General features: G+C 51.9%; 1 protein-coding gene across 1 annotated transcript; it reads left to right on the top strand.

Annotated features, from left to right (window-relative positions):
* Positions 1–7,139: 7,139 nt before the first annotated feature.
* TFAP2E (transcription factor AP-2 epsilon) lies at positions 7,140–23,397 on the top strand. Its single transcript, XM_020880252.2, has 7 exons — positions 7,140–7,166; positions 7,472–7,948; positions 8,519–8,570; positions 18,211–18,433; positions 19,975–20,093; positions 20,628–20,769; positions 22,488–23,397. Exons 1-7 carry the CDS (start codon positions 7,140–7,142, stop codon positions 22,768–22,770), a joined length of 1,323 nt encoding a protein of 440 aa, XP_020735911.2. The 3' UTR covers positions 22,771–23,397.
* Positions 23,398–24,092: the final 695 nt, after the last annotated feature.

Here is a 24,092-nt window from a genome sequence, read left to right as displayed (position 1 = left end):
GACGGCTCCTGTGTGGTCTGTCCTGCACCTTCTTTCCTCTGGGCCCCAGCAGCTCACAGCACATGTGCCCTGCTAATCACAGTTCACAAGTGTCCTCTCATTCATTCCCTCCAAAAATCCAATGAAGCAAGTGTCATCCCGATTCTGAAGAAACTGAGGTGCCGGGAGGTGATTTGCTCAAAATGTTGCAGCCAGTAAGTCCCAGAGCCAAGTCTCCATGCAGGCCATCCAGCTTCTCAGCCCACACCCTTCAATGCCAGAGCAGGTGGCAAACTCATGTTGATGTGGTGAGGCCTGGATGGGCAAGGGGAAACTTGTGCTCTTTTGTACAAATGAAGTGCTGCCTCTCCAGGTCAGCAGGTTGCTGCCAAGTTGGCCGTCACCTCCTCCAATGTTTAAAGAGAAGTCCAAAAATCTGTTTTTAATGTGAAATCTGATTTTGAATGTTGATGTTTTTAATTAAATCATCACTACCCCAACAGAACATCTGCAGGCCAAATGTGACTTCAGGCAGCCAGCTGTTCATTTCCGTTGTGTGCCAAGTGAGAAGGGGAAAGATCTGAGAGCTTCAGTGGGGACTGGACTGGAGCACCCACTGCCTCACCTGGCCTGAACCAAAGCTGTAAGGCTGGAGCCAGACCAGTCCCAGGTCCACATTCTACAGACCGTTCCCCACCTAGGCCCTGAAGCCTACAAGCACGCATTGAGCCTTTTCTAAGCACCTACCTGTGGTTGGCTATGCATAGACAGCAAAATTGATTTATCTATTGGATGTACTCAAAGTAACATCCTTGGCATGGAGTCCCTGAAATCCCTGAAAAGTATGAAGTCAGACCCTGTCTGCCAAGCAGCTCAAAATCTAGAGGGGAAACAGACAAGGCAATGGGCAACTCCTAAAGACGTAAGCAGTTGCTTCTATGAGGGGGTCTGTACAGTGTGGCTAGAATATGAGGTCACCTCAGCCTGGCTGAATCAGTCCAGGAAAATTCAGAGGAGCTATCTGTGGCGAGACCTGAGGGGAGAAGGAGCTTGCCAGATGGACAAACAGAAGAACAGAAGCTTGGGAACTGCAAGTAGGTCATTACTGCTACAGTGGGGAGTGTGAGGTGGGGAGTGGTGGAAGATGAAGTTGGACCTGTGGGCAAGGACCAGATCTTACAAATTCTGGTGTGCCATGCCAAGGAGCTTAGATGTGGGATCATGCTGAGGTGGTAGATTTTGGAGCAGATTGCGTGTGGTTCTGTTTGCGTTGTAGAAAGATGACTTTGCCTGCAAGAGGGATGACTGAGGCAGAGAACTTGGAGAGGAGGTAGTAAGTCTGAATTAAGCCGGTGGCCATGATAGTGGAGAAAGTAAGTGCAATCGGTGTTAGTTAATTGGCTTGGTGATTAATTGCAAGTGAAGAGGGATGAAGAGAAAGGATGACTCCCAGGTTCCTGTTCTGGGCCAGTTGAGTGACTAATGGTGCCTTCACTGTCATGGGGAGAAAAATAGGTTTGTGCAAAATATAAACTCATCTTGGTAAGTGGTGAATTTGCCCTGCTGATATTCAGGGGCAAGTGTCTCTGCAGTCTGGAGCTTGGAGAGAGGCCTGGGCAAGTAACAGATTCAGGAGTTGTCGGATCGGCAGTCGTTAAAGTGATGGAGGTGACTGAGATCATCTGGGAAAGTGAAAAGCGAAGGGAAGAGCGCCCCAAAGCCACTGGCAACTGCCCCTGGTCCCTGCTCTCAAAATACTCTCCCTCGTGTGGTGAAGACAAATTCTGCAGAATGCCTCAAAATGCAAGGCGGACTGGAGTCTGTACTTTGGTGAGGGTTGGTCATAGAGTTCTTGACTCTGGAATGCGAGGAGGGCTAGGCTGCCAAGCAAGACCAAGTTTGCCCCTGGTAATCAATTTAGCAGCAAGGGAGAAAGGGGCACCTGAGCTGCAGTTGTGAGATCTGACCACCAGGTGGAGCCTAAGTATCTCCTTGTGCCTGATTTCCGCTACCCTGCACGCCACCAGGCCGAGAGCAGAAGGCTGTCAAAGGCGGGCTGGAGGGTGGCTGTGTTAACAATAAAGGAGGCAGGCCTGAGTCCTTTCTTAACATAAACTCCTATTCCAAACTCACTTTTTGAAAAGAGAGGGAAAGATTTGAGCCTTGGAGAAGAGCAATAGGGCTAGTACGCCAAATGTGAGTCTGTGCATGTTTGAACATGCATACCTGTGTGTCAATATATGTCCTGTGTCCCCATATCTGTGTGTTTCTCTTAAGTGTCTCTGTGCATGTTGTGTGCCCCATGTGTCTGCATATGGACCCTGTGCACATTCCAGGCCTCCATATGTGTGCATGTGTTGCAGAGAGTGGGCAACTGGCAATGCTCACCTCCATGCCTCAGAAAGTGCAGAGTCCCTTGGTCCTGAACAAGAAAGGGAATAGAGTCTGCAACCAGGACACTTTAAGGAGCCCCCAAACAGCAAACCATGAAGACCATCCCTCTCCTCAGAAGCCATAAGCAAAATCACTCACTGATCATAATGTGACATCTCCACATTTTACCTGGGCTCTACGTCAGGTTACCCAGAGTCATGTTCACATGTGTGCCTGCTCAGTAGTGTCTGACTCTTTTGCGACCCCACAGACTGCAGCCCGCCAGGCTCCTCGATCCATGGAATTTTCCAGGTAAGAATACTGAGTGGGTCGCCATTTTCTACTCCAGGGGATCTTCCTGACCCATGGATCGAACCCGTGTCTCTTGCATGTCCTGCATTGACAGGAGGATTCTTTACCACTGAGCCACCTGGGAAGACATATTCATTTATAAGGCTTCCTAAAGGATCCTAGGAATAGGCTGAGGAATTCATAGACTCATCCATTCATTCATTCATCATTTATTTAATAAGCCTTTACTGAACACCTGCTATGTACCAAGCCCAGCGCTACACTAGATATATCTTCTGTTTCATCTTTCTTCTTGTAAACTGGTTCATGAGGCAGGAAAGGAAAATTAGTTGCAGCTGCAAAGAGCCTAAAATGCTAATTACAGTGTTTCAATTTTTTTGTTCCCTGAAGATGGGCCATGAGGAGCCCCAGGAGTTTTCAGCCAGGAGGTAACATGGTCTAGTCACTATTGTTGAAGAAGAGATATGAAAGAAGACAGGAAATCAGTTTGAAGTAGGGGGTTGTTGCAGTGGTCCAGGCAGTGGTTCCCAGGTTTTATTGTACTGCTGAGTCACCTCACAGGCTTATGGCTGGGTCCCTTGCCCAGAGTTCCTGATTCAGTAGGTCTGGGTGGGGTCTAAGAACTGACACTTCTAACAAGTTCCAGAAGTTGTAGGTGATGCTGGTTCAGAGACCACACTTTGAGAACAACTGGTCTAAAAGGAAGAGTATGGCAGCTTAAGACGCTGACAGAGGATGAAGAGAGATGTTTAAGAATTATAAATGATGATCCTCTATGAGGATTAGGGGCTTGCCTTGTGGCTCAGCTGGTAAAGAATCCACCTGCAATGTGGGAGACCTGGGTTCAATCCCTGGGTTGGGAAGATCCCCTGGAGAAGGGAAAGGCTACCGACTCCAGTAGCTTATGGAGGTGAGGGAAAGGACAGAGCCTGGGATGGCTCTTTTTAATTTGAAGGATGGCGGTGCCATTTACAGAGCTCTAGAACATTGGAGGAGAAGCAGGTTGGAGTTGGTGGTGGTGGTAGAGGAGATGTTTGACTTCAGTTTGGGTTTGGATGGTCTCAGCTGCAACAAGGTGTCCGGAGGGAATATCCAGTAGGCAATCACACCTATGGGTCTGGATTTCTAGTGAGAGATACAGACTGGAGATAACAAGGTTGGGAGATAACAACGAACAGGGAGTCATTCAAGTCTTGAAAGGGTATGAACTCACTAGTGAAGAGTGTAGCTAGGAAGAAAAGGTAGCAGCTACAACTCAGGATGAATAAGGGACCTTAAGGGTGTGGGTGAAAAGAGGGGAGATAGAAGAGAAGATTGAGAAAGGGTCAGAAAAGAGGAGAAATAAGCAAGAAAGTGTTGTCTTAAACTGCAAGGAAGTAAGGTGAGGAAAGCCACCGGGCAGGCAGCGTTTCTGGTCACTCTGGCCTTCCCAAGCCTCCTGAGGAGAGCAGGAGATGCCCAGGGCTGGCACAGGCATCATAAGTCTCACTGGTCCTGGACGTTTCTCAAAGGCGTCCACTGACCTGCATGCATGTGCTGTCACATGTACACCTGTCCTGGAGCCTGATGTCTAATGTCCTGTGGGGAAGAGGGGTCTCACTACAGACCCCCACATCCATGTAGATACACATACACACACTCCTGACTTCTTATCTGCCCTGGGCATGAGGTTGCAAAGCTGCCCAATTTTGCTTTCTCTACCACCTTAGCTGGTGGTTTCAGCTTCTGGAAAGTCCTTAGTGATGAAACTTTGGCTGTTTCTATCCTCCCCCTTCCCCTAAAGCCTCCCAGACTGAGATGACTCAGACCTGAGCTCTGCACGCAAGGTGTGCCTTCTGTGAAACGCTCCTCAGGTCTCCTCCACACACCTCCCATTCTCTATCTCCCTTTCTCTCTAATCTAGCTCACTATTTTAATCTTTACTTTCTCATTTCCACTTCATTAGAAAGGGGTCTAAGAAAACATCTAGTCCATTCTTCCCCCCCATATTGCTGTTGTTGATGTTGCAGAAATTGAGGTCAGAGAGGAAAGGGGGCTTGCTCGGAATCACACAGTTCATCAGAGTTAGGACTTAATTCTAGGCACCTGAGTCTGAGGCAATACAGAATAGTCATTCTGAACACAGAAAGAGGTGAGAAGCTGACTCTTTCAGCTCTGCCACTTAACTAGCTCCTCGACCTTGGGCAAGTCATGCGGCTTCTATGTATCTCACATAGCTCACCTGAGAAGAGGGGTGATAAGGGTTTCTATCTCATAGGGTTGTTGTGAGCATTAAATAACTCAATATTCATCAAGTATTTAGTGCAGAGTCTGACATAGTATGTAATAAATTGTGATCATTTCTATTCAAACCTAGACAGCATATTAAAAAACAGAGACATCCCTTTGCCTACAAAGGTCCGTATAGTCAAAGTTATGGTTTTTGCAGTAGTCATGTACAGACATGAGAGCTAGACCATAAAGAAGGCTGAGCGCTGAAGATGGATGCTTTCGAACAGTGGTGCTGGAGAATACTCTTGAGAGTCCCTTGGACTGCAAGGAGATCCAACCAGTCAATCCTAAAGGAAATCAACCCTGACTATTAATTGGAAGGACTGATGCTAAAGCTGAAGCTCCAATACTTTGGCCACCTGATGTGAAGAGCCCATTCATTGAAAAAGACCCTGATGCTCGGAAAGACTGAGGGCAGAAGGGAGAAGTGGGTGATAGAGGATGAGACGTTTGGATGGAATCATCCACACAATGGACATGCGTTTGAGCAAATTCCAGGAGACAGTGAAGGACAGGGAAACCAGGCAGGCTCCAGTTCATGGGGCTAGGGAGCCGGATTCGAGTTAGCAGCTGAACAACATTTCTGCTCTGCCCTGCTCGGAGCACCTTCTTGCCATTTTTTTTTTCTTTTTTTAAAAATCTTTTTGGCAGTGCCACGTGGCATGTGGGATTTCAGTTCCCCAACCAGGGATCTAACCTACACCCCCTGCCATGGAAGCACAAAATCTTAACCACTGGACTGCCAGGGAAGAGCCCAACTTTTTTTTTAACACCTTCCATCTGCTTTCTTAATTCTCATCCCCCTTACCATTTCTCTCATTTTGTTGTTCAGTCACTAAGTCATGTCTGACTCTGTGACCCCATGGACACCAAGATTCCCTGCCCTTCGTTATCTTCTAGAGTTTGCTCACACTCACATTCATGGAGTCAGTGATGCTATCTAACCGTCTCATCCTTTGCTGCCCCCTCTCATTTCCCTTTCTTTAATTCTTGTCCCTGTTCCTCAGGAAGGAAAGGCTGGGATTTGAAGTCAAGCAAAAGTGACTGCAGAGACTGGAACACGCGTGCCAGCCAGCCAGTGCCTGTCCTGGTAATATGCCAACACACAGCCCGTGCACGTCATGCATGTAAATGCAATGACAGCACATGGTCCACATGCTGTCAGTTACAGCTTCACTCAACATCCTCTGCCTATGACCCACCCACGCTCAATCAGCCCAGGACCTCAAGGCTCAGAAATACCCCGAACCCTACTCAGAATGAACTCATGCCCAATCCCAGGGCCAGGCAACTCTCTGCAGTTAATTTGTCTCCAACTTCCTCAGACCCTGGCTAGGCATTGGGAGTTACCAGCTGGGGGAAGCCTGAGTAAAGTAAGCACCCTCAGAGGGGCTTCTATCCAGAAACATGCAGAGAGGCTGTGATGGCCCCCAACTCACACACACACACACACACACACAGACCCATGCACTGACATATGTTTGCACAGGAGCCAATGGGCTTGAGTCTGCAGCTCACAAACCTCTTCCACTTTCAGGACTGCCCACCTCACCCACAATGGGGTGAGGTGGTTAGAGAAAGGACTGATACCCATCTTACAGACGAGCAAGCTAAAGCCGAGGAAAGGCAGTGCTTTGCTCCAAAGGCAAAGATGGGGCCGAGCCAAAGCAAACTAAGGCCCTTGTGTCCCAACCTCGAATTCTTCTGTTTCAAGGTAGCTGGGAGCTTCGAGCCTAGAAGGCTCTCAGACCAGCGCGGATAGGAACCACCACCCTGTCCTCTCCAGGGGGTCGCGCCAAAGCCACGCCTCCTCTTGAGCAGTCACTGGGGAGCGGGGAGAATGCGGCCCTAGCGTGTCTCTTTAATGCGCGCCCCCGGAGGCCCCGCGCGCCCCCGCCACTATAACTGGTGTGCATGGAGCAAGCTGCCTTCAGAGGAAGAAGGGCGGGCGCTGGGCACCCGTTGACCGACTTTTCCAAGTGCGATCAGCGCCCGTCCGACCCACATCCCGCCCCCATGGACCCGGCCGGGGACACCCACTGCTGAGGACCAGATGCCTGGCTGGCTCCGGGCTGGGTTGCACCCCGCCACCGTGCAGTGACCGCCTGGGGGTCCTGCAGGCTCCGCGCACCTCTCCCCGCCGCGCTCGCCGTCGGGCGAGGGCTCCGCAGCCGCCACGCCTCGCGCCCCGCGCTGCCCGACCCATGCTGGTGCACGCTTACTCCGCCATGGTGAGTAGTCTCGGGCACGGGGGCGTGCCCGGCCGGGGATCAGGCAGCCTGGGTGCTGGACCTTCCGTTCCGAGACTCCTACTCCAACGAAATCTCGGATGGAGGGGGCCACAGCGACTGCGCCCGCGGAGAACCGTGCGCACGGGACATCGCTGTCCCCAGCCCAAGGTTCCCGCGCCCACGGGTCGTTCAGAGATAGACCTCGGGCCCCGGGAGCGGGCAGGACGGCACCCGGCCCCTCGGGAGCTGAGGAGGGCCCTTTCAGCTGCCGCTGGATCGCCTGACGCGCCCCTTTCCTTCCCCAGGAGCGCCCCGACGGGCTGGGCGCAGCGGCGGGCGGAGCCCGCCTGTCCTCGCTGCCCCAGGCGGCCTACGGGCCGGCGCCGCCGCTGTGCCACACGCCCACCGCCGCCGACTTCCAGCCGCCTTACTTCCCGCCGCCCTACCCGCAGCCGCCGCTGCCATACGGCCAGGCGCCCGACGCCGCCGCCGCCTTTCCCCACCTGGCCGGGGACCCGTACGGCGGCCTGGCGCCTCTGGCGCAGCCACAGCCCCCGCAGACCGCCTGGGCCGCGCCCCGCGCCGCCGCCCGCGCCCACGACGAGCCGCCCGGCCTGCTGGCGCCGCCCGCCCGCGCCCTGGGCCTCGACCCGCGCCGCGACTACGCCGCCGCTGCTGTGCCGCGGCTCCTGCAAGGCCTGACCGAGGGCGCGCACGGCCTGGCCGACGCGCCCCTCGGCCTCCCCGGGCTGGCGGCCCCGCCGGGCCTGGAGGACCTGCAGGTGAGGCCCGAACGGTCCTGGATGGGCCAGCATCCGCTGCGGTGACTTAGGACCTGGCGGGGGCAAAGAGCGGCCAATGCAGGAACCCGCCCGACTTTTCTCCCAGCCTACCGAGGACGTGCCCCACGTCCTGAGTTGGACGCTGCCTGGCCTTTCAGGCGGCCGGGCTCTGAGTCCGTGAGCCTGGGGTCTGGGTGGCGGCGACCCTTCGCCGAGTAAATGGACAGGGGCTGAACCACTCTGTCCCTCTCCGCTGGGCAATGCAGGGCATCTATGCCCACTCCTGGTCTACCGGGGCAGCCTGGGCCTGGAGCGAAGAGAGGCGGAGGAATTGCCTGAGGTTCAAAATTCTCTCTTTGAACTACACGGCGAGGTTCCCAGGCCTCCAACTCGGCCGCAAATGCTGGAGCGTGGGTGAATCCTAGTCCCGCCCGAGGCCGCCGCAGGCGACGGGTGGTGCGCGTTGGGCGGAGCAGACAGTGCGAGGAGCGGGGACTGCAGGGGCTTGGAAAGCGACAAGAGTTACTAGAGTCTACGAGCGCCCTTACCACTACCCTGTCCTATTTGCAGGCCATGGACGAACCGGGAATGAGCCTCCTGGACCAGTCGGTGATCAAGAAAGGTAAGGAAGAATGGCGTGCAACTGCCAGGGCAGAACTGGGCGAGATGATGCAAGCCCTGGCACACAGACCCAACGTCTTCCCTACGGCGCGTCCCTCCTGTGCATCGCCGAGCTCGGTGGCCACCGGTCACTCCTTCCGGCCCAGTAGAGGGGCTACGGAGGCTGCAAGCCCGGGCAGCTGGGGTTGGTTGGTGACTTGGCCCCAGAGCCTGCCAGCCAGGGTGCCCCGGAAATCCGACCACGCTCACTTAGCCACCCTGGCGGCCAGGCCTGTGCAGGGGCCTGGCCTCTCCCTACCAAGAAGGAGGGCACTCTTTTAGATCTGGAGTTAATTTGCAGAACAAGTTAAACCACTTCCCTGTTTCCTAAGAGGTGGTAATAGGGGTGCTATTCCCATGGACGTCCTTAAATGATTTCCACTTTAGGGAGCCTTACCATTTCCTCACCTGCTGGGTTCTTTCTGCCGCTCCCTTCCCAGCAGGGTCTCCAGAGTCTTGTGGTTTCCCTAGGGAATTTTCTCTCCACTGGGGAGCCTCTTTCAGTGTTCGGGGTGAGGGAGCTGGTCTGTGAATATTGTGTCAGGCCATGTGCAGGAGGGTCAGGGCCTGGTGTCCATGTGAGTTTGCAGTCCTGTACATGTCTAAAATATTCCTTTCCCAGGTGTCTTTCTAGTATTTCTTGGTGTCTTTTGCTGTTGAGTGTGTAATGTGTGTCCGTCATGTTGGTGTAATTCCCATGCTTGTGGGGGTCAGGGTCCCTGTTGTGTCCAGAAACTTGTTTTTTGGCACTGAGGATCTCTAAGCATGGAGAGTTGTTTATTTTCAGGGTGTTTGTGTCTCTCTGCCCTAGTAAAAGCCAGGGGTTTGAGATCTGCCCTTCACTGGATCTTGAGACCTGTGACTTCTGACAGTGACAGAGAAAGGTGAGAAAGACAGAGACTCAGGAAGCTCAGGCATCCAGCAGGCTCCTTGAATTTGGGGATGGGGCAGTGAAGAGAGGAATATGGAGGCACAGATAAGCCCACAGTGCCCAGGGCAGGCACAAGTTGTTTTTCAAACCAGTGAATTCAAGCCAGGGCTCAGTCTGCCCTCCCAGAGAGCGTGTGGGACGGGGAGGGACAGGGCGCGGGGCGGAACTTGAATTTCCAAGACTTGGGGCTAGGATTTAGCTGGACCACCTGGAGTATGTGTGGGGAAAGATGAGGGAAGAGTCCACCCAGAACTTGGGGGAAGGGGGCACCAGGTACTGGGGCTGTGTTACCTGGAGCTAGGGGTTTGGGGAAGCTGCCTGGAGTCCCAGCAGAGGTGTGTGGTCAGAGCCAGCTCTGCTAGCGGCCACTGCCTTGCTTTAGTGAATTTTTCCAAAAGTGACAGAAGGAAGAACTCGTCTCCAGTGGCCAGAGCCTGCCACCGGGCTGCGTCCCCTGGAGATGGTCTCCGCGGTCTCAGTCCCCAGTTCCCGACTCCTGCCAGGACTCAGTGGGTTAGGGGGGGCCTGGACTCACTGACCCTGGGGGAGATGTGTGTGCCAAGTCACTCAGTCGTGTCCGACTCTTTGCAACGCTGTGGTCTAGCCCACCACGCTCCTCTATCCATGGGATTCTCCAGGCAAGAATACTGGAGTGGGTAGCCATTCCCTTTTCCAGGGGATCTTCCCGACCCAGGGATCAAACCCATGTCTCTTACATCTTCTGCTTTGGCAGGCGGGTTCTTTACCACTAGCGCCACCTGGGAAGCCCAAGGAACCTGGGGATTTCTGCTTTGGGGAAGGGTAGAAAAACCAGCTGGGCCTCTGAGTACCTTAAACCCCAATCCCCTGGACAGAGCCAGGACAAGAGACTGGCTACAAAGAGGAACTAAAACTGCCTAAAACTCCCAGCCCCAAACTTCCATAAATACTGGGTCCCAGGGGTGCGCGAGGATCCCCCAAAGCAGCCCCAAGAACACAGGGAGTGGGGCCAGGATTCGGAGTGTTGGACTCCGGCGGGTGCGGGATGGACGTGGGCGCCCGTGCTGTGCGGGATGTCGCCGTCGCGGGCGCGCACACCGGCCCGACTGCAGTGTCAGCCCGTGGGTGGCCCGGCGACCTGAGTTAGGGACTGCACGCTGGGAGCCCCAACCTGGGCGGAGAGTCACAGCCCAGGGCAGTGCCGCAAACGGGGAGGGGCGAGAGCTCAATCTTCCAAATGAAGGAAGAGGCTGGTTCCTAAGCGGCGAACTTGGCCTTTGGCTGGCGGCCGGCGCGGCTAGCCTTTGGGAAGGAGACGGAGTTCGTGCGGTACTTTGCAGCTTTGCAACCAGGCAGGCAGAGCCCATCTGCGAAGGTCAGGCCTCGGAGCGCGCTCGCACGGGCGACCTAGCCGTGGCCAAGCAGGTGGCCCAGCTGAAGCCCTGCGTCCTGGAGCCTCCACGCCCCACACAGCGGGTGATTATTGTTTGCGCCCTCCGCAGCCACTGCGGGACTCGGGCCAGCCACCAGCCACGTGGGCGCGGTTGGTCAGCTTCCTTCTTCGCCCTCGGGTCTTTCCGAAGACTTGGAGCCCCGGTCCCGTCCTGAAGTCCTCTGGCATCTGCCAGGGGCGATGGAGGACCGTCCCACTCCTGGATTTATAGAAAATCCTGGAGTTACAGAATTATGGAAAGCCCTGAAATTATAGAAACTCGTTCTTGGCTAGCTGCATTCCTCCAGCTCCTCCTGGCCGTGGCGGGAAGAGCAGCTGTGTCAGGGGCGGCTGCGGTCCTGGATGTGAAAGGGAGGCAGCCCAGCCTTACCCCAGAAGCAGTTTTCCTACTTGGAGGAGGCCTCGGCCCGCACTTTGACCGCGAGTCAGGGGAGGCCAGGCAGGGGAGGGGCGGCAAGGCCCCGGCACACCACACCCCTACAGGTCGACAGCCCTTTGCCGCCAGGGAAGCTGTGCGGCCTCGATGGCAAACGGGGCGAGGCTGAGCCGAAGGGAAGCAGGGAGCCCTCAATTTCCTACCCACATTTGTCACTTTCAGTTTTCGACCTGTCCTAGGGGCACAAAAAGTGGGCGGGACTGGCCAGAGAGACAGGGCCAGGAATATCAGCAGTGAGCCGGTTTGTACAGGTCGTAATGGGAGCTCCAAAGACAAGCGGTGAGCCCTGAAATTGAAACATTAGCATGAGGCTCAGTAGGTGTTCCGGAGGTTTGTTGAATGAGTGAGTGACAGGGTTTGAAGTCTGCATGCGTTCGGAGAGGTAGTGTACAAATGGCCGAGCTACATTCACCCCACCGGGCATGGCATATGCATATGCCCTCTCTTTGGAAAGGCCAACAGGTTTAAAAAGGTTAAACATCTCCATGGGTTACTGACTACACAGAGTGGTTTGGGGATGAGAACTGAGATGTTCCTCCTTCCCTCCAGGAGAGTGAGTAGTTGTGGAAATCCCTTGCTGGGCTCTGTTGTCCATTCCAAGGACAGAGACTGGTGTGAAGTCACCCTTTCCTCTGCTCTCCCTGGCTCTGGGGAAGGAAAAGGGGAATGGGGAGTTTCTGGGCTTCACAGGAGGGCCAGGATTGGGGTGAAGTAAGTGAGGAACTCACTTGAAGCAAGATTGGGAGCTCAGTAATCAAGATAAATAACGTATCTTAGTGCAATATTTTTCTAATTTTTAAATGCAACATATATCCACAATACACAGGATACCAGAATTTTACACAAAGATGGAATCTGACTCTCACTTCTACAGCCCTGTCTCACTTGCCTCCCAGGATACTGTCAGCCCCAGCATGAGACTAAAAAAACCGCTGCAAATGGACTGTGGACTCTGCCTGAGGGCAGCATAGCACACGCAGGGCAGTGAAGGGTAGGAGTTATATTTAAAAGAAAGGGAGAAGAGAACGATAGGCGTGGGGATCAAGAGGTACAAACTTACTAGTTACAAAATAAGCTACAAGGACAAGACAACACAGGGAACATAGCCATTATTTTATCATAACTATCAATAGAATATATCTTTAAAAATTGTGAATTGCTATGTTGTACCCATGCATATTATGTAATATTGTACATCAACTGTATCTCAATTAAAAGAAATTAAAATTTGAAATAAAAGAAACCCTCTAGGAACTTTCCTGGTGGACCAGTGGTTAAGACTTTAAGCTCCCAATGCAGAAGGCGTGAGTTTGATCCCTGGTTGGGGAGCTAAGATCACACAAGCCACGTGATTGAGCCAAGAAATTAAAAATTAAAAAAAGAAACCCTCTAGCAGTTGGTGAGATGGAAACTTAACCAGCAGGTCCCACTGGGGAAGGTGAGGGAACTCAAGTGGGCTGGGAGGAGGGTCAGGACCCCTCCTGTCCGCTTTTCTCCTGCTGTCCCTCTCCCCAGAGGCCTTGGATTGGTGGGACCCTAAGTGTGGTCTAAGGAACCACATGCATCAAATCCCCAGTGGGTGCTTGCTTAAGAAAATGAAGATTTCCTGGGCACCATCTCACATCTATTGAATGAGAATCCCTGGAAATATGGCCCCGGTACTTTATTTTTTAAAACACTGATTGATCGAAGTAAAATTTACATACCTGAAATTCACCCATTGGAAGAGTACAATTTGAAGATTTTTAGGACACTTACAGAGTTGTGTAACCATTACCACAGTCTGTTTGAAGACATTTCCAACAGCCTCCCCCCCAAATCCTCTATTCTCGTTTGTAATTAATTCCCACTCCACGCTTTAGGCAACCATTGATCTGCTTTCTGTCTATATGTTTGCATATACTGGACATGTTATATAAATGAAACATATATATAAATATGCCAACTTTTGCATCTAGCTTCTTGTACTTATTTTTGAGGTTCATCTGTATTGTAGATTTTATCAGTAGGTTGTCCCTTTTTTATTGCTTAGTAGTACTCCATTGTATGGATGTAACACATTTTGTTCATTCATTCATCAGTTGATGGATTCTGGGTTTGTTTCCACTTTTTGGCTAGCATGAATAATGCTGCTGTGATCATTCACAATGCATTTTTGTGTGGACATATTTTCACTGCTTTTGAATTCCTAGGAGTGGAATTGCTGGATTTTTATGAGTTTGTCTTTAATTTTTTAAAGAAACTCCTAAGCTGTTTTCTAAAGCAGCTGTACTATTTTACATTCCTACCAAATAGATGTGAGGGTTCCAGTTTCTTCACATCGTCATCTGCACTTGATATGTCTGTCTATTTGATTATAGCCTTCCTGGTGAGTATCTCAGTATATTTTTAATTTTCATTTCCTTAATCACTAGTAATGTTGAGCTCTTTCTCATATGCTTAGAGATATGAGATAGCCACTCATATCTCATTTTTAGTGAAACATCTATTCACATGCTTTGAATATTCTCTGATTGGGTTATTTATCTTACTATTGAATTATAAGAAGTCATATATTCTGGATCCACATCCTTGATAAGATATAGGATTTGTAGATGTCTTATTCAAGAGTATTTCATTCATTTTTTTAAAAGAGACTCTTGCTTTTATTTATTTACTTGGCTGCGTGGGGGTCTCAGTTGCATCACATGGGGTCTTCACTGGGTCATGCAGGGTCTTTTTTTGTGGCACATGGACTCTAGCTGTGGCACGTAAGTTCACTTGTTGTGGTGCATGGTTGGGCTGCCGCATGGGGGATCGTGGTTCCCCAACCAGGGATCGAACCCACATCCTCTGTGTTGCAAGGCAGATTCCCAACCTCAGGACCACCAGGGAAGCCCCTCATTTTCTTAATAGTGTCTTTTCACATACAAAAGTCTTTTATTTTGATGAAATCTAGTTTCATGATTTTCTTTTATGGATCATGTTCTGGTGTTGTATGAGGAACTCTTTGCCCAGTCCAAGGTCAGGAAGGCTTTTCTCCTGTATTTTATTCTAGAAAGAATTGCAGTTTTAACCAGCTTTCTGAGCATCCGTGGCACACTGCCCAGAACCAGTGGTCAGAACGTATCTCCCACCTGTGGACAGAGTGTATAGACTTGTGTGGTGTGTGTGAGTCTTGTCTGTAGGCGTGTGCACATGTGTGTACATCCTTCTGCGTGCATGACCGGGGGACACCATGAGTGGACCACTCCAGCTTCAGGACTCACCGTGGTGTGGGAGACAGATGCCAGTGTCCCTGCCTTGCAATCTGTGCTAGTTAATTCCCACCTTTGTGACTGCTCTTTCCCCAGGCCACCCTGCCTAACCCTGGCTTCACACCCATCATTTTTGAAGGAAGAAGCTCTGAGGGGAAAGATACAGACAAGTGGGGGGAAGCAGCCAAGTCCTTAATTCATATACAGAAACACTTCTCCACCTGTCTTGCACTACATTAGCTGCACCTATGTCTGCATAAATCTGGCATATACTCTGTTTAAATGTATCAACAGTAGCAAAAGCTCTTGCAGATAGCCTTACGTACACTGCTGCATTCCTGCAACACTGGAGGAGGGCAGAGCCTGTGTGTATGGAGCTGGGCTCACTGTTTGTCGTTAAGTGTACGCATGCACAGGTTCACCCTCATTGCTCTATGGCAGGGCATGTCGTTTTTATGTATAGACATTTGTGTGACACGTGTGCTCACATATGTCCCTGTTTGCACGTGCACAAATGGCTTCACCCCGCTTTGGTCTCTCTTCTCTCCTGGTACAGAGCCTGGCCTCAGAGGTCTCCAGATGGATGGAGGAGGCTGCTGGGGGAGAGAAGAACTTTCTATTCTTCTGACCATTCCTTCTGCCTAGGAGTCATGGGCGACCGGACAGTCTCTTTGCCCTTCTTGTTAATTTATTATTCATAGTTTTATTTTTTTAAGTCAAGCTTGAGGTATAATTTACATATAGTACAGTTCACCCTTTTTAAATGTGCATTTCTATGAATCTTTTTAATTAAGTTTTTATTTGACTGTGGTGAGTCTTAGTTGTGGGACATGAAATCTTAGATCTTTGTTGCAGCATATGAGATTGCACATGGAATCTAGTCCTTAGCCACTGGACCACCAAGGACATCCCTAAACTTTTGAATCAGTTGCCAATGTTTTAAAAATCCAGGGAATTCCCATATGGTCCAGAGGTTAGGATTCCATACTTCCATCACATGAGGTGTGTGTTCGATCCCTGGTCAGGGCACTAAGTTCCCATAAACTGCACAGTGCAGTGAAAAAAAAAAAAAATCCGGAGATATTACCTAGAAACCTCAAATTCTGGTCTTATCAGCAAAAAAAAAAACAAACAAACCAAAAACCTGGACAAATTAAGAGTTCTGGCAATGTTGGTGTGTCCTACATGGTAACACTCTCCCATATCTCACTTACTTATATTAACTGCTGCACTCCCCGCTTTGACGTCCACAACTGTGCTGTCCACTGTGGGATCCACCAGCCATGTGTGGCTATAGAGCACTTGAAGTGTGGCTAGTCCAAATTAAGATGGGTTGTAAGTATAAAATATGTGTTGAGTTCTGAAGACGAAGTACAAGAAAATAATGTAAAATAGCTCATTCATAATTTTCAAAATATTGATTATATGACTCAGTGAGAATATATTTATTTATTGGGGTAAGTAAGATATATTAAAATTAGCCTTAATGTGTTTCTCACTTTTTAAAAATGGAGCTTCTGGAAAATATAAATTTATATATGTGGCTCAGAGTGTACTGGTCTTGGACAGTGTGTTCGAGAGCGTAAAGGGCAGATGGAAGACCAAGCAAGACAGGTAGGAAGGGCTGGACCACAAGCTAGGTCCCACTTTTTAAAGAAAATTTGGCCACACTGTGCAGCATGTGGGATCTTAGCTTCCTGACCAGGGATGGACCCATGCCCCCTGCATTGGCAGGCAGATTCTTAACCAGTAGACCACCAAGGAAGTCCCAAGAAGGGCGCTATGATAGTCACGGTCACCATCAGAGGTCAGGACCCATCTCTGGTCCTTATTGCTGAGCCAGCTTAACTATTTATACTTTGAACTTTTAGTCTCTTTATTTGAAATGGGGATAAAAATACCATCTACTCCACAGACCTGTTAATGTGAAGCCCTTGGCATATGCTTGGCACTCAGTGGAGGGTAGGCAGCATCATTCTGCTCAGCTATGGAGCTAGAATTTGATTCTCAGGCACTGATGAGTTCTAGGCTGGGGAGTGATGGATGTTTCAGAACGATCCTTCTGGAGCAGGGGCTGTGCAGAAATTCAGGTGGGAAGTGAGTGAGTGTCCCTCTATACCTGTGGCTGCATCCAGGCACGTGGAGAAAAGAAAGCCCTAGCTGATGGGTGCAGTGGGGTGGCAGAGGGCGGTGTGGAGGGCCTCATTGAGGTTTTTGGCTGGGCGAAGGCAGGGAGGGTTTCAATGCACATTCAGAGGGGAAAGCTGGAGGGGCTCTGCCAGGCCAGGCACTGGGCCAGCCTTGCTTACCTCTGCCTTCCCGAGGCTTAGCACAGTTCCCCGCACACCGGTGCGCAGCGAACATTTTGCCAGATGACTGGAGGGCCAAGTGCCGCCTTTGAGACCACAGTCCAGGGCTTACTACTGGTACTAAGTCTATCAGCTACATGATTTCAGACACATTATTTGACCTCTCTGGGCTTCAGTCTCTCATCTGTAAGATGGGGATAATAAACGTAACCTCTCGTTCTGAGGATTCAGTAAGGTTATCGGTAGAAGCACAGAGTATATAGTATAGTGAGTGCTCATTGACTCTTGGTCTCAGGATCTCCACGTGATTCCTCTCCCCAAATACAGAAGGCCTGCCTTTTCTACTAAGGCTCTCACTTCCTTGAAAGAAGCCCAAGGGGAAACAGGTGCTTCAGTTGTTCTCCCTTCCCCCTGAGGCTTAGCAGGAGAATGGAGGTTAGACTGCAGGAAGAACTTTCTTTTAGAGCCAAGAGTGTCCAAATGCGTGTTAAAAAATAAACTTCTCAGATTCCCTTATCTGCCCTTCATAGATATTAGTACAAAATTAGAGAGTATTGGGGGAGGGAACGATAGGGGATGTCTCTTTATTCCTGGGCTCCTTGAGCATCCCGGAGTGACTTAGCAGGAAGAGGGCCAGGGTTGGGGACCTAATGGGGCCATAACCTCCCTGTCCCTGGGATGGGGGAGTCCAAAGCCCCCAGGCCTTTCACTGACCTGAGATGCTGGGGGAGACATGGGGATCACAGGTGAGTGGGAGCAGGGAATCGGGGACTCCTTGTGATTGCATAGATCTGGCTGGGCCCTGCTGCAGTGACCCAGGAATCCAGTCTCCAGCTCACATTCCATTTCCTTATTTCCAATACCCTCTGTGATCACGCATGCCCAAACTCCCAAGACTGCTGAGGCTGTTTGATTTTTAACAGGGAACCAGCCTGACTCAGTGAAGGGAGTTGGGGTTCCAGAGCCAGAGAACTTTGAGTTTCATTTCCACCACCCACTGGCTGAGTGAACGTGAGTGAGTCACGTTAACCTCATGGTGCTTCAGTCTCTTCCCTTGTAAAGCAGGGTTAGTGGAAGCTCCTTCCGGAAGGTGCTGGGATGTGCAGAAGCAGCTGTGTGTGCGCATAGGTTGTGAGCACGGTGCCATCACGCAGCTGGCGCCTCAGCAGCGTGCTCGCATCCCATCTGGCTAGTGCCCGTGCCCCATGGCCCCTGTTCAGTGTTGTCTCTCTCCCTTGCTCTCGCTTCTGCCCCACAGTCCCCATCCTCTCCAAAGCCAGCAGCCTTTCGGCCCTCTCACTGGCCAAAGACAGCTTGGTTGGCGGCATCACGAACCCCAGTGAGGTCTTCTGCTCCGTGCCCGGCCGGCTCTCTCTGCTCAGCTCGACGTCCAAGTACAAGGTGACGGTGGGGGAGGTCCAGCGGCGACTCTCACCTCCTGAGTGCCTCAATGCCTCTCTCCTGGGTGGTGTCCTTCGCAGGTAGGAAGGCCAGCCCACAGCTCCCTGCCCAGGGTCAAGGCTAAAACCTGGGGTTCTTTCAGACTTTCTCAGGGGTTTGGAGAGGGGACGGCCCCACCCCAGGACACAGGGGCATCTCCATCTCAGTCTCCCAGGAGGATTGTGCATGCTCTCTGGACAGGCCTACGTCCTTGGCAGCTCCCATAGGTCTGCAGGCTGGAAGGTCGGGGGTAGAGAAGAGCCTGGGTACCAAGAAGGGATGCAGGACTCACCCACCTTGGGCATGATAGACAAGGCTGGGTTAGGGGAGGAGACAGGGACATTTTCAACCTCACCCCACCCAGAAAAAGGATCCCCAGGACTTAAGGCCCATTCCCTGTGTCAGTATAGGCCTCTCTGATGTGTGTGTTCTGGGCAGGGAGCATGGGGTCCGTGGTTTGTCTTCATAATTGGGTCTGTGTCTTTCTGAGTATGTCCTTGTGCCTGGGTAGGTATTTCTGCTTCAGGACTATGGCTTTTGATGTATTTGAGGATAGTGTTTGTGTGCATGCTTACATGTGTGTTTGTGTGTATATGGTGTAGGGAGTGGACAGGAGTATATGTTTCCATGAGTGTGCATTTCCTGTGTTACTTTCAGTGGGATGTGTTGGGTAGAGTATGTTCCACCCTGTATGTCTGTGTGAGTATATGCTTACCTTTGTGTGGGGTTTCCCAGGTGGTGCAGTGGTGAAGAGTCCCCCTGCAAAGCAGGAAGATTCAGTCCCTGAGTCAGAAAGATTCCCTGGAGTAGGACGTAGCAACCCACTCCAGTATTCTTGCCTGGAAAATTCCACGGACAGAGGAGCCTGGTGGGCTACAGTACATGGGGGTCACAAAGTCAGACACGACTGAGTGACTGAGCGTGCACCCTTGGGTAGGGGCTGCATTTGTGCAGGTGTGGGAATATCCCCTTATTCCTGGTCTCTGAGCATCCCAGAGTGGCTTGTGTGAGTGCGTGGGCATCTGCACAAATGTCCCTGGGCTCCTGACTTGGTGTGGACATGTGTTTCTGTGTCCTGGATCTCTGAGACTGTGTGTCTGTCTCTATTGGTGTGCATGTCTCTGTTCCTGGCCCTCAGTGCATTTCATCTGTGTGTGTGTGTGTGTGTGTGTGTGTGTGTGTGTGTGTGTGTGCCCCTGGGCAGCTGTGTGTATAACAATGCCTCCAGGTATCACTCTGTGTTTCCCGTTTGTCTCTGGGCCTGCATGTCCCTGGGTAGCTGTGTTGATGTACACAGGTGGGAGGAAGAACCCTGAGATGCTGGTCCATCCTGCCCCACCTTGGGTTGTCCTTGCTATTGGGAGGATTAGGGAGAAATGAGGGGTTCCTGGAACTGGGTGTACGGCCCCCTTTCCCCAGTGAGATTAGGAAGAGATCGGGATCGGGCAGGTGGAGGCCCCAGTGTGTCCCCAAGGCCAGACCCAAGCCTCAGCAGGGTTGGTGGAGGCAGCCAGGCCCTGTTGACTCACTGAGCACACCTGATTCTCTCTCATAGCGTATGTGTCTCTCTGTGCACGTCCAGGGCCAAGTCCAAGAACGGAGGCCGGTGCCTGCGCGAACGGCTGGAGAAGATTGGGCTCAACCTGCCCGCTGGCCGTCGCAAGGCCGCCAACGTGACCCTGCTGACTTCGCTAGTAGAGGGTGAGGCCCGAGGGGCCGCGTGCCACCCAGTGTGACTGTGTGTGACTGTCTTGGATGCAGGAGGGTGTGTTTAGTCATATGTGTGTTCTCTGTGCACCATATATAAGGGGTATGTGTGAAATACGTGTACAGTCTTTACATGTATGCGCAGCACACAGATGCATGTGCTGATGCAGTGGAGTGAGTGAGTGAGTGTGTGTGTGTGTGTGTGTGTGTGTGTGTGTGTGTGTGTGTGTGAGGAAGAGTGGCCAGTGTTTGAATGTGGTAGAGATGATGGGGTTAGAGTCCGCTCCCGGGAGGTTGGTGACTCTGAGCTCAGTCATCTTGAATTCAGGCACTGGGACAGAGCTCCCATCCCTGAGCTCAGAGACCTTCCGAGAAGGGAGGGCAGTGGGGTTGTGACCAGAGCTGAGAGGGGAATCGGAAGGAGATACATACATAGAATCAGAATGGAGGATAGCCCTGGTCCGGGGCTTCCAGGCTCAGAGGTACACCTGGCTGGTGGCGTCTCATCTCTGCCTCCCCTCCCCGCAGGAGAGGCCGTCCACCTGGCCCGAGACTTTGGCTACGTCTGTGAGACCGAGTTCCCAGCCAAGGCAGCTGCCGAGTACCTGGGCCGACAACATGCTGACCCCGGGGAGCTGCACGGCCGCAAGAGCATGCTGCTGGCTGCCAAGTGAGTGAGGGCGTCGCGCACAGGCTCCCATGGGTGCCGCACACAGACACGGGCGCCGAGCGTGGGCCCAGTGGACACCACGTGTCCTGCAGTGCACACACGGTGCGTGTGGCTCTGTGCACACCTAGGCTCATGCTGCACGTGACAGGGTGCACGTGGACGTGTGAGCATATCTGAGTTCTGTGTCACACACACAGTGTCAGGACAGGCTCACACAGAAGCCCATGTGTGGGTTCCATGCCCCCACGGCACCACCAGCCCCAGTCCCATCGTGGGTCCGAGGGTCTCTAGCCTTGCACCCACGCCTGAGCCTTGCCAGTCAGCCCCTCTGCTCCTGTGACCTGCATCAGGGCACCCAGCCAGGCCCCTGTGTTGACCCTACTCTGTCCTTCCTTCACACCTGACCCCTCTACAAGTCTCACGGATGCCTCCCTCAGCCCACTCACATGCCACTTCGACGCTGGTCTCCTAGTCTCACTCCTGGACATTTGCCCCAGTGCCCCTCTGTTCCCCCAGCCTTCCTGCCCTGCACATGCACTGCTCTCTACCCAAGAGCCTTCAACGGCTCCCACTGTTACTGCATTGATTTTCAAACTAGGTTCTGCTGGGACGCTGCAGGGCCTGAGTAATGAACTGATGTTTGATAAGATTTAGTTTTTAGAAAGGGTTCCCTTGCAAGAAGAGACAGACACGGGCAGTTTGAAAACCACCGTTCTGTAAAATCCAGACTCCTTTGAGGACCCCCACAATGTGGTCTGCACGAACTCCACCCACTCCACCTGACCCTCTTGCTCTCTCCTGCCCTCCCATTCTTGGGTTCAGTCCTTCCACCTCAGGCAGTTCTTCATATCACAACTGCACCCTCCCTTCTTCACGGTTCTCTCAAGTGCGCTGGGCAGAAATGGACTCACAGACTCACGGGACTGCCATGACTCATGGGGCAATTGAGACTTCATATTGGAGCTGGAGAAACATATCTAGGGCAGGACCCACCTCACTCATTAATCAGCTTACTCACCAAGCCCTTCCTGGGTCCCAGTCATGTCTAAGATGCTGACTGGGTTCCTTGGTGATACAAAGGGAAGACACAAGTGGTTCTCCTGCCTGAGGTGGACACAGGATTCATAGAGAAATGAATGATGGCTACAGAATGGAGTTGGATTCAACTTCCAGTCTAGTCACTTGGACAGGTCACCTAATCATCAGAAACTAACGAGTTTCCTCTTCCATGTGACAGGGATGATAACAATACAGATTTGTTGTGAGATTAAGTGAGCTGATACAGTGTGCTTGGCACAGAATCTAGGCCTCAATTCATATTCACTGCTTGGTTTTATTTCCGTTAGTTAAGGTAGATTCTGGATTGTTCCCAAATAATTTCATAAACAAAGCTCTTGAAGCATTGTCTGTTTTGGGTGCAGGTGGGAGTAGGTAGGAGAGAGAATCAAGGAAAGTTTCCTGGATAAGGCAGGAGTTGAGCTGGACTTGAAATGTGGGCAGAATATCCACAGGAAAAGAAATCGTAGGGTATTGGCATGTGCTGTTTATTAGCTGTGTGATACTGAGCAAGTCAGTTACCATCTCTGAACCTTCATTTACTTTTCTGTAACATGGGTATGATCATCATTTGTAGACTGTTGGGTCAGCAATCATATCTATGATATCCAGCTGGACTCAGACCTCTGTCCTCTAACCTCTGACCGTCCTTCCCCGACCAGGCAGATCTGTAAGGAGTTTGCAGACTTGATGGCGCAGGACCGCTCACCGCTGGGCAACACTCGCCCAGCGCTCATCCTGGAGCCCGGAGTGCAGAGCTGTCTGACACACTTCAGCCTCATCACCCATGGTTTCGGCGGGCCTGCCATCTGTGCTGCCCTCACTGCCTTCCAGAACTACTTACTGGAGTCACTCAAGGGGCTGGACAAGATGTTTCTAAGCAGTGCGGGCAGTGGGCATGGTGACGCCAAGGCGTCGGAGAAAGATGCCAAACATCGGAAGTGACTGCTTGCCCCCCCATCCCTGAGGGGCTCGCAAGATCTGAAATGAGGTCTTTGCTCCTGGGGGTGGGCCTGGAAGCATTCAAAGGTGGGGCTGGAGTCAGACCAGAAAAAGGACATTCCTCCAGAAACCCATGAGTTAGGGGTCTGGGTTGGAGTAAGGGGAAGTGGCCTCTTGTGCTGTGTTGATAAGTTAAGCACCCAGGTGTTTGCCTCCTCTGTGCAATTTTCTGACCCTTGACTGCTGAGACGGGCTTGAAGAGGAGGTTGGCACGCAAAAGCCTGGTTCTTGGGGCCAGTGCTGCCCATTAGGGTGCCTGGGCAGTGATGGGTGCCCCTAGGGGCCAAGGCCTTGCTGTTTTTACTGAGACCAGGAGGGAAATGAACCAACCAGAGGTGCTGCTGAGCTGGCGTGCTTCATCTCGCAGTCTCCTACCCCCAGAAAAGGGGCGCTTGGCAGGAGGCCCCAGGGGGTTCTTTGGATCTCTGCCGCTCTTCTAAAGAAGTGGGCAGGAGGGGCCCTCAGGAACAGAGAAGATAAAGCACAAATTGGGTAACTTGAATCCAGGCTGCACTTCAGTCCTGTTGCTGTCTGTCCTATTTATTTATCATTAAAGTTTAAAAATGTCCAGTGCAACTTATTTATCCCAGTGAGCTGAGGGCTGTTGTTCCACTGTCTCCTGCTCACGCACCAAGATGTGCAGCTCCACTAGGAGGGAGAGGGTGTTTTTGCTCAAACGGCTATGGGTGGGCCGGGAGGAAGAAAGATGCCAGGGACTCAGGTTGTGGCTGAGGTTCTGTACTCACGGCTGCTTCTCCTGACCCTGCAGTCAGTGTACCCCCCCCACTCTCAGACTGCTTTCTCATTCTCTTAATAAAACCTTTCACTGGATGTGAAGCCTTCCTCAGTTCAGGCCTGGATTTGCCTCCCCAGATGGCAAGGTCACAGCGGAGAGACAGGCCCTGGGAACTGGGGGAATGGGGTGGAGGGCCTAAGGGGGAAATCTTGGAGGGGGCTGTGGGCACCACTGTGTGAGGGGATAGACGGTGGGTCTCTCTGGCTTGTCAATGTGGCTGTTCTGTGTGTGAGAGAGAGGTGAATCCTGGGTGGGGGCGCGGCTGCATGTTATTGTGACTGAGCCTGTGTGTGAAGGAGCCAGTCTGGCTGTTAGGTCTACGTGATGCGTTACCATGATCATTGGTGGTGGGTCTAGACATGTATCAATATGAATGCTGATGGCTGTGTGTCTGGCCCATTCCAGTCTAGCTTCTTTGTCTTCTTGAGGTCGTTCTTCAAACCATTTTTCTTGCCTGCACCTTCAGTCT

Source organism: Odocoileus virginianus, chromosome 5, assembly GCF_023699985.2.
Source record: "Odocoileus virginianus isolate 20LAN1187 ecotype Illinois chromosome 5, Ovbor_1.2, whole genome shotgun sequence".
Classification (NCBI taxonomy): Eukaryota; Metazoa; Chordata; class Mammalia; order Artiodactyla; family Cervidae; genus Odocoileus; species Odocoileus virginianus.
This window is presented reverse-complemented; position numbering and strand designations above follow the sequence as displayed.